Source organism: Arachis hypogaea, chromosome 14 (genome assembly GCF_003086295.3).
Source record: "Arachis hypogaea cultivar Tifrunner chromosome 14, arahy.Tifrunner.gnm2.J5K5, whole genome shotgun sequence".
NCBI classification, from domain to species: Eukaryota; Viridiplantae; Streptophyta; class Magnoliopsida; order Fabales; family Fabaceae; genus Arachis; species Arachis hypogaea.
In genome coordinates this window covers 6,426,747-6,436,925 of record NC_092049.1, presented here as the reverse complement: position 1 = coordinate 6,436,925, position 10,179 = coordinate 6,426,747, and the positions used below count along the sequence as shown (strand labels likewise).

Below are 10,179 nucleotides of genomic sequence, written 5' to 3'. Positions count from 1 at the left end.
AGACCACCTAAGTATGTACCTAACTAATAAACCGGTAGGTAGGATTAATTAATCAGTTAAGGTCTTCATCTATGTAATCTTACCCTAATTAACAATAATTAAGACCAAACATGCATGATGAATCCCCGAATACTTCAAATAGTGTAACGAAGAGAATAGCTACGCACGTAGAAGAGAGCCATGCAGAAAATGAGTGCGAAATAGTACCAAACAAGGTGAAAACTCAACCATCTAACGGCTCTCAACTATCAACTTCACGCGAAATCAACTGCACCTGAGTTTACACCGCCAAACAATGATAGGGAAGCGTTAGTTATTAAGGAGGGACAGGTGGCATTCGATTTCAGAGCATGAGATAGAGGACTACTAATAGGAGAATGGAAGGATATGGGTGGTAACATTCTTCCCCGTTCTTCTGACCTCATTATCTTCTTCAATTCTTCTCTATTCTGATCTTCTCTGATTCCTCTGCTATACTCTTCTGACTCTCATGCACGTATGGATGGCCTGGTATTTCCTCAATTCCCTAGTTCTTGTTTCTTTTGCTGAAGTCTTCTATTACATTGAACCTTGGAATTGTTGTGCTGCTGTTCTTTGTGCTCATTACGTATAATACAAGTCACTCTTGAATTTTCATCCTTCCATCTAGCTTTTCCTGTATCCTACCCTATACCCTGTTTATCAAAAGAAAATGAATAAGTTGTTGAAGGCCCTTTTCATTGTGGCCATGCTAATGGCTTTGATGGCCATGACAGTAGCATCTTTTGAAACCAATAACAATGAGATCAACGAGGAACCAAACTCTGTGAGAGGAACAAGCCGGTTCCTATTGCAGAGAAGCAGCAAGGCCACCGTGACATGTGACAAGAACCCAAAGGTTTGTGATAGCATAAGAGGGAGTGGAGGCCCTAATTGCTGCAACAACAAGTGTGTGGACTTGTCAACCGATGAATTGAACTGCGGAAGGTGTGGGAAGAAATGCAGACATTCCAAGATGTGCTGCTAATGTAAGTGTGTCAACCCAATGACTAATGAGAAGCACTGTGGCAAATGTGGTAACAAGTGCGATTCCAAGAGCTCCTGTGTCTATGGCATGTGCAGCTATGCTTAGTTATTAGAACATCAAATACATGCATGGACGCCGCCATCTGCTAGTATCTTCTTATTCATTTTTATTCTTTGCATTGATTAGTATGATTTAATTTGGTGAAATTATAGTAATAATTTTTTTTAAATTTCATTGTACCATAAATAATTAAATACCGATCTCCTCTGTTTGTTGTTAAGTGCAACTGGTAATTGATTGTTTTTCAGATAATATGTACTTCATTATAAATTATTGTTCCAAATTGTAGGAATAAGTTAAAGAGTGTTAAGTTTCACTAATAAAAGAACCATTTATGTATGAGCCCAATAATCCAATATATGTATGTGAAGCAGTTAAGATTCACCAAAAGAAGACAAGTTAAGAGGTGAAAATGGAGAATGAGAAGAGAGAGAAACTGAGCTTGCATTAGAGACACTAAGAAGAAAGCAACAGAGTTAGAATTGGTGAAATGAGCAAACCAACTGTTTCAGTTAGTTATCCCCCTATTTCCATATAGAATGGATAAATATCCCCAACCTAACTAACCAAACTGATCTCTCAGCCGTCCGTAACTAATTACTAACTACCTAACTTGTACATCAAGCTAACAGAAACACCGCAAGATATAACATTATAACTCCAACAATTATGTCAATAATAAAAAAAATTATTATACCATCCAAAACTAACTAGCTAGCTAATAACTTATACATCAAGCTACGAGAAACACGGAAAGATAACATTATAAGTCCAACAATTATGTCGATGAGATGAAAAATCTTTATTATACCATCAAGAAATAAGTGAAAATTACAGAAGAAAATTTTGAAATTTAAGTCATTTTTTATTTAGAGGCTACGAAATTCATTCTTTTAAAAACTCGACCAAATAGGTTAATTAGAAATCGACTATTAAATCGGTCTAGATTAAGGTAAAAATTTTGTTGACAGTTAACCAGTTAAAAACTAAAAATATCAGTCAAATAAATGGTTAACCGATCAGATCAGTCTAATTTTTTAATGATTAACTAATTTAAAATAATAAAATAAAAAATTTATTTTTCATACAAAATTATATATTTTATATATAAATATATTATTTTATCATTATAGTTCAATCTCCAATTAATCTTAGTTAAACTTTTAAATATTTAAATCTTTAACTCTATCGATTCAATTACTGGTTTGGTTTTTCAAACCTTAGCAAAAATATACTAGATGTTCTCTCATGTTTTTGTTTGTGTAGATTGCATAAGTTAACCACATCTTTCCTCCCATCTTCATTTCGTATCTTAAAGTCGCAAGAATGAACTTATTTTACCTTTTTTTTTTTTTTGCTATGAAAATGTGCCAAAATAGATACTCAAAATTTTATTGACTCACATAACTATTAAAAACTTTATAAATTTTGTTTTATTTAAATGCACACATATTTTTTGTCTAACTACAAAAATACAACTAAATATATAAATTGGTAAAGTGGTAAATAAATAATTTTTTCATTTGGATAAAAAAAATACCATATATATATGTTTTATTTTAGATTTTTTAATATATATTTTAATATTTTATACGAATAACTAATTAATTATTAATTTTTATATTCACGTATACGTAATATATAATATAGCTAATATTTGTACAATAAGACTTTATTTGGTACGGATTGAAAAGAGAAATAGAAATTCGCCAGTTTTTTGTAGTGACAAAATCGGATCTTCTTAGAACAGCAAAGACACCTCATATTTAAATTAAAATAAATCTAAGAGGTATAACTTTATAAGTGAGAGTTAGGAGTACGTAACGTACTCAAAGGAGTTCTTAACATTTTTTATATTTGACTAAAATAAAAAATATTTAAATTTAAATATTGGTTAAGAGATTCGAGATTGGCTGGTTTGACAGCAAAAAGACCCAAAAAATTGGGTCGCTATTTAGCTGCTTAAGGGACCTATGGAATTAGATTCAGAACAAAATTTATTTTAGTATAGCAAAACTTGTTCTCTCTTATTTTTGGGGTTGAGTTCATATACAATGGAGTAGAAAATAAATTTGTGACTCATACATCAGATACAAGCACTAATGGAGTTTGTAGTCGATATTTTATTTATTTTTTCAAAGTCTATAATATTTAATTATATTTATTATAATTTATATCCTAATGTAACTCACATTTATTTTACCTGTTGACCAATATGCATTGAATGTTATTTTCATGTGATGTCTTAGCTATAAGTTATGTACATTGAATGTAACTTTTTCTTAGCATTTGAGGCTCGTGTATTATAACTAAGAAACCAATCTTTCGTTAATTTTAAGTTTCCACCATATTTAATGGCCGTTTCATGTCATGTCTTAAGTTATGTACATTTCCTTCAATTCATCACAGTATTTTATACTATTTTTTTTATATTTTCTTTCTATAGTATAAATAACATATTTTTTATTTTCGTTTAATCATTTTTAATACTAAAAATAAAAAATATACATAAACATAATATATATATATATATATAACATTTTTAATTTTTAGCATACAACCAATTAAAAACATAGAAATACTTTGTTAATTCTTATGCTTTTATTAAATTTTTTACTTAAAATTTATAATTGAATTCTTGTATTAATGTTTTTAATTAAGTTCTAATTCAAGGATTTTTAAAACAAATTAAAATATTTACTTCAGAATATTTCAAAATACATTATATATCTTAAATATAAAAATAAATATTTTAATGATATTTCATATTTTAAATAAAAATAATTAGAAAGAATATAATTAAAAAATATTTAGTACAAAACGTTAATTGCAAAATTTTATTTATAAAAATTTAATTAAAAGTTTAATAAAATTATAAGAATTAATATAATAATTAATTTGTTGTTTTCTCTTGTTTAGTTTTTAATTTAATTTATTATTTTAAAAAATATCATGCCTTGATTTACACTATGGATTTATTTGATTCGTAATTAATATTTAGTCTCAAACTAATGTATGTTTCCTTGTCCAATTTCAACAGATCAATAGGTATTTATTGAGTTTCCAAAAAAAACTTATATAACTTTGATTACACTGTTGATTTAATCCGTAATTAATAAAAGAAACGGAGTTTTATATTTATGAAAATTAATTAGAGGCCATAACTACTCCATGAAATAAAACTTCTTATAGTAGGTTCAATCTACTATAAATATTTCTAACATCTTTGCTCTTCTTATTAGTTCATTACTCGATTTTCATTTCTCCTCTATATCTATCTATATCCATCTCCTACAACATAAACAAACATAGAGAATAATATGAAGTTATTCAAGATCCTCTTCCTTGTGTCCATTTTAATAATGGCCATGGTCATTAATGTGTCACTAACAGCAGCACATTCTGAAGCACCAAACCACTCTGAAAAAGCACCAGCCGAAGCACCAAACCACTCTGAGAAAGCACCAGCGGAAGCACCAGCCGAGGCACCAAACAGGAAAAAATGTGATGAGAAAAAGGTAGACTTTACAAGTGATAGAAATAATTGTGGGAGGTGTGGACACAAATGCAATCATAAAAAGACATGTTGCGAAGGCAAGTGTGTCAATCTCAAAACTAACGAGAAACACTGTGGAAAATGCTGCACCAAGTGCACCAACAAACAAACATGTCTCAAAGGGACATGCACTAATAGTAAATTCTACTTATAAATTAAGTAGAGATTAGAGGAATGTTTCTCGGAGTACAGAATAATAGATCAAATAAGAGGTCCTTTAGTTTTGTTTAGAAGGAAAAAGTACTTAGACTTTTTAGTTTTTTTAGTTGTGTTATTTATGTTTACATCTTAGAAAAGAGTGTATTATCAACTTTTTGTCGTTCTCCATGAAATAAAAACAATGGAAGAGAACAAAAATTATATAGTTTCTATTATTCTTAGTTGTTGAATCAATATTATTTGACTATTTACCTTCATATTTTGTTAGAAATAATAAATAAAGTTACAAATTTACAATGGAAAAAACATGCATAAGTTTAAAGTAAAAAAAATTAATTAACTCTTATCTATATTCTCAAACAAAAAATATTTAAAAGATAATAAAAATTAGTGCAACATAGGCAATATTTTTTTATTTTGTGTATTTATTATTGTTGAAATAATTCAATAATTTTAGATATAATAAATATTAAATTAAATAAGATAATTTTATATTATTTTTTTAATATTACTGGTGAAAAAAAATAATGAGGATATTCTCCATTCTTAATTTGATAATGTTAAGAATTTAAATTTGGCTTGAATATAAAAACTTAATAATCAACAAACATCGTACAGAATTTTTCCAAAAAAAACTAGCAACGGACTAGCTAAAACTCAATAATCCAACCTTTGAAACTAAATTATAATACATGGCCAATATTCATTATTTTCAACGAGGGAACCACTCACATAAGACGCTTAAAACGTCTTTTTTTAAAGATGTTTGTTTAATAATTAAAATTCAACTTATATAATCGATCAAACTGTGTTATTTTTCGTCAAAATTAGACAAAATAAATCGATTTGACCAAAAAATCGATAAACTAAATCTTGAATTAATTTAAATTAATATTTTTTATAAAAATGACTATAATACCCTTATTATAGAAAATGACTTAAAATATTTCTATTATATATTTTAAAAACTCTAAATCCTAATCTTTCTCTTCTCTCTATGCCATCATTGAATTAGAATTTAGGATTTTCAAAATTAATATATATAATAAAAATATTTTAGGTATTTTTTATAATAAGAGTATTATAGCCATTTTCTATAAAAAAGAATATTAATTTAGATCAATTTAAGATCGATTTTTTGGTCAAATCAGTTTGTTTAGTCTAATTTAAAAAAAAAAACACAGTTTTATCAATTATATAGATTAAATTTTAATTATTAAAAAACGTCTTTAAAAAAGATGTTTTAAGCATCTTTACATGAGTAACTCCCTTTCAACAAAGAGCAAAAAATTTAGCTAAAAAATGTTGTAAGACTGTTAGTTGAGATGGTCAAAATAAAAGATTCAACGGCAGACAAAATTCATTATTTTTAGCAAGTATTTTTGAATCCTATAACAATTGTCTATTAGAAAAATTTATTAGTCATTTGTTCGGTAAAAAATATTCTATATAATAAAAACCATCAGAAATACTATAAAGTAGTTGAATAAATATTAAAAGAGATAATACTCAATTTGGTCCCTGAACTTACACGCGAGTCTCAATTTAGTCCCTGAGGTTTCAATTGCCTCTATTTAGTCCCCGAAGTTTATAAACGTGCCTCATATTAGTCTCCGAGAATATTTTTAGTATAAAAACGATAATAGAGCGTTGTTGTAGACTATCACATGTCACGTTAAAACTTGTAAAATGATGCAGTTTTGGTTTTGACATTTAAATAGTTCAAAAACGACATTGTATTACTTATTTTGTTAGGTAAAATTTTAATAAACACCATTTAAGATGTTGTTTTTAGGTTATTTGAGTGCCAAAACCAAAACGTCATCATTTGACAAAGTTTAGTGTGGCATCCGGCTGTCACGACAGTGTTCCGTTAACGTTTGTACGTTAAAAATTGTTTCAAGGACTAACATGAGTTATGTTCACAAAGTTTGGGGACTAAATAGAGGCAATTGAAACTTTAAGGACTAAATTGAGACTCGCGTGTAAGTTTAGGGACCAAATTGAGTATTATCTCATATTAAAAGTAAAATGTTACATCTTTAGTTATTGTTGACCTTAATTAATTATATTCCTTTTCCACCCAAAGGTCAGACCGTGAGATAGAATGAAAAGGAGCAGTGGCGTTGTAACGAATTTTTGGTTTATTCCAATAAAACAACATATTTAATTAATTATACTAAAAAAGGAGTAGTGACCTTAATTAATTATACTTCACTGCATGGAACTAAATATTTTGACTATTTTGAGTTTATATTTATTAGAAACTAAAAAACTACATCTTCAATTTGACTTATTAGAGCACATATATAGAATATAATATTATTCCGTTCAATACTCCCTGTTGGATATCTATCAACAAAACACACATTAAAAAATGGTTCTCAATTTACATTATATTATATTATTTTTCCAACTTACTTTATTAACTTGTATTGCAAGTAATTAACAAAGCCTAATTTCCTTACTAAACCATAGAGCATTGAAGTTCATGCCGTGCAGGTCAAATTAGACCACATTTTTATCTGAACTTCTCCCTATAAATTGTGGTTGATTTTTCCCTCTTACATCAGTTAACTAAGAATTGAATTGAACATCAATTATTTCACATATACAATACGTTATTATGAAGGGCATTCAGATGGTACTCTTCTTGTTATTCATTTTGGCCATGCTAACGGCTTTGGTCATGGCTGAATCAGAACCACAATTTGAATTAGCCTCGTCACTTCGCAGCACCAAAGGGTTCCATCACGGGCGCCACGGTGTTGGTGGGGCGATGACTTGCGATAAGTACCCGCGAGTTTGTCGTGTGGCCGGGAGCCAAGGGCCGGACTGTTGCCAGAAGAAATGTGTGAATGTGTCAACGGACAGAAACAACTGTGGTAGGTGTGGGAAGAAGTGCAAGTACTCTCAGCTTTGTTGCAAGGGAAAGTGTGTGAATCATATGGTGGATAAACACCACTGTGGAATCTGCGGTAACAAGTGCAGCAAAGGGGATTCCTGCATCTACGGTATCTGCAGCTATGCCTGAATATACTAATACTAATCATGTCATTAATTAGTTTGTTAATTTGTATGTGATTATTATTTATTATTACTTAAGAAGCAAGTAACTAATAAATTAATGACAATGTCATTAAATCTTGTACTTTATAATTATTATAAGACTTTTACTAGAGATATATTACTGAACAGATTTGCTACTGCTCTGTTTCACAAAATATTTGGAGATATGTAGTATCACAGATTCATAGCTAATAAAAATAGTTTATTCTTTTATACTATAAACTTGACATAATTAAATCACATAGAGATGACAATACAAAACTAGAAAAATTGGGGAAGCAAACTCTATACCACTAAGAACTATAGATGTGTAGTATGTTGTTTAGAATAGCCGGTTCTCATTTGTTTGAACTCCACATGTTACTGGTGCTGTAGCTCTCAGTTTCTTCAAGTACCAAATACCAGCTCCAATTCCAATTGCTCCTGCGGCAGAAACACCTGTAACTGTCCCTGCATGGCACCCACATTTCAAACATAACCTAATTAATTAACACTAATCTAATGTTTATATATAGTTTATTCTTAACTTATTTCTGTTACCTGCAATCACTTGGACCCTCTTATTGTGCTGTGCAATGTTATAATCTGCCACACCCAATTAATAAACTTGTTATTCAAGCAAACTAAAAAAATAATAATTACAAACATAACCTTAAAGAAGCTACCTTTGCAATGGGTTGTGGAGTTTCCCTGCTTGCATAGGCATGTGAAACTCTGAGTGTGAGTATCAAATCCACAAGTTCCACCACCTTTCAATGGATCCTGGCACTGAAGGCAACGCATAGTTACTGGTATATCGAAATCAACCCTGATCCCATACTCAGGAACCTGATCATAAGGCTGAGGAGCACCAACATTCCTCCAATAAATGCTAGCATAACTAGAACAATACTTGAGCATCAACCTCAACGATTCAGTGGCTTTTGGATAGTAAGAACAGCAAGAAGTATGAGTGAGAGCAAAAGAGCACTGTGGTAAGTGCCTGCAGAGGTAGCTGGCACTGTCACAAGATGAATCACAGTGTTCAGGAAAGTGCTCACAGAACATAGGCTTTGGTTGAATGATTACATTGTCTTCACTGCAGTTCAAGAATATGTACTCATTCTGTGTTGAAAGCTTCAAGTGTGTGCTTGTGTCCAAACTGAATGGCCTTGTGGCCCGAAAACTCTCACCGTCCTGACAAGTCCACATGAATGGATCAGTGACAACCATGTGTGGATCTGCGTAAGAGAGGTTCCTAACGGGGTATGTCCCAGATGGGGTTCTGAGTTGAAGCTTGCCTGAGTCAGAACAGAGGAGGATGTGTCTGTAGTAAGGACTTCCACATCCATCATCAATTCCAAAAGGGTATTGAATTGGAATGTCGCCACACGAATTTCTGCAGGTACTAGATTGTGATCTTGTGAGGGCGACAAGTGATGAAAGAATAATGACTTGAGTTACCAGTGATATCATTTTAGCCAATAATGGTTTGAAACAACAAAAAATCGTGATGATGATGAATTTAGAGAAAATAATAATGAAAGTGGTACAGATGATTATTATTGGCCAAGTAACTAAGGAGAAGTGTAGAAGAAAGAAGGAATAATAGTTGAAGTGTTACTTGTGTTCTACTTTTGCTTTTGTTTTTGTTTATTTATTTATTATTTCCTTTTGGTTTCTTTAATGTGTGCGTTGTTGCTTTTGCTTTTCTGCCTTGTGAAGATGGGGACAGAAGAGAGAACCAGTGGAGGAAGTAATCATCACCGTAAGATTCCATTCCCGTTAGGAAGGTGCAGCATAATACAACTATCCCGTTTACTAAACAGCTGCTCTAACCAATTGAGCTACGAAAACAAATATTAATATCAACATAACTTATCTATTAATTGAGAAAAACTAATTGATCCAAAGCTTAAATTTTATGTTTGGTCATGAGGCCCAACTAAGGAAAGGCCTAGTGTATGAGAGTGAATGGATCAAACAATTTTGGATTATCACAAGCCCAACTCAGGCTGTTAACAAAGATAAGATTCATCAAAGACAAAGAAATGAACTTCATCATGTCAAAAAACAAAATTAAACATAAATAGAACACAATTTTTTAGTATTAAAAAATAATTTCTTATCAGAAATAATTTCAATAGAAGAAAAAAAATGAAAGAACCAAATAATATCGAGGGAATATTACCATATTTTTGTGAAGGAGGAGGTTAGGTGACTCCGAAAAACAAAAAAGAAAACACACAAACAATTTAAATTGTGAAATTTTTCTTATTATTTTATTTGTCCTCGTATATAGGTTGCATCTCAAAATATTGTTGGATATGAATTACTGGGTTGAATTTAC

At 30.4% G+C, this 10,179-nt stretch overlaps 2 protein-coding genes across 4 annotated transcripts; one reads left to right on the top strand and one right to left on the bottom strand.

Annotated features, from left to right (window-relative positions):
- Positions 1-432: 432 nt before the first annotated feature.
- Positions 433-1,177, top strand: LOC112740242 (uncharacterized). The gene is given in 1 exon segment (XM_072216070.1): positions 433-1,177. A coding segment is annotated over 1 exon segment (420 nt). The 5' UTR covers positions 433-691; the 3' UTR covers positions 1,112-1,177.
- Positions 1,178-7,159: 5,982 nt separating this feature from the next.
- On the bottom strand, positions 7,160-9,470 carry LOC112741240 (uncharacterized). Of its 3 annotated transcripts, none has more exons than XM_025790131.3 (4): positions 8,516-9,462; positions 8,391-8,435; positions 8,142-8,300; positions 7,160-7,811 (listed from the first exon to the last, which is right to left on the bottom strand). In XM_025790131.3, exons 1-3 carry the CDS (start codon positions 9,303-9,305, stop codon positions 8,173-8,175), a joined length of 963 nt encoding a protein of 320 aa, XP_025645916.1. In that variant the 5' UTR covers positions 9,306-9,462; the 3' UTR covers positions 7,160-7,811; positions 8,142-8,172. The 3 variants fall into 3 exon arrangements, with proteins under 3 accessions (XP_025645916.1, XP_072069770.1, XP_025645915.1); XM_072213669.1 differs by having other exon boundaries at positions 7,160-7,826; positions 8,516-9,445; XM_025790130.3 differs by lacking the exon at positions 7,160-7,811 and having other exon boundaries at positions 7,895-8,300; positions 8,516-9,470.
- Positions 9,471-10,179: the final 709 nt, after the last annotated feature.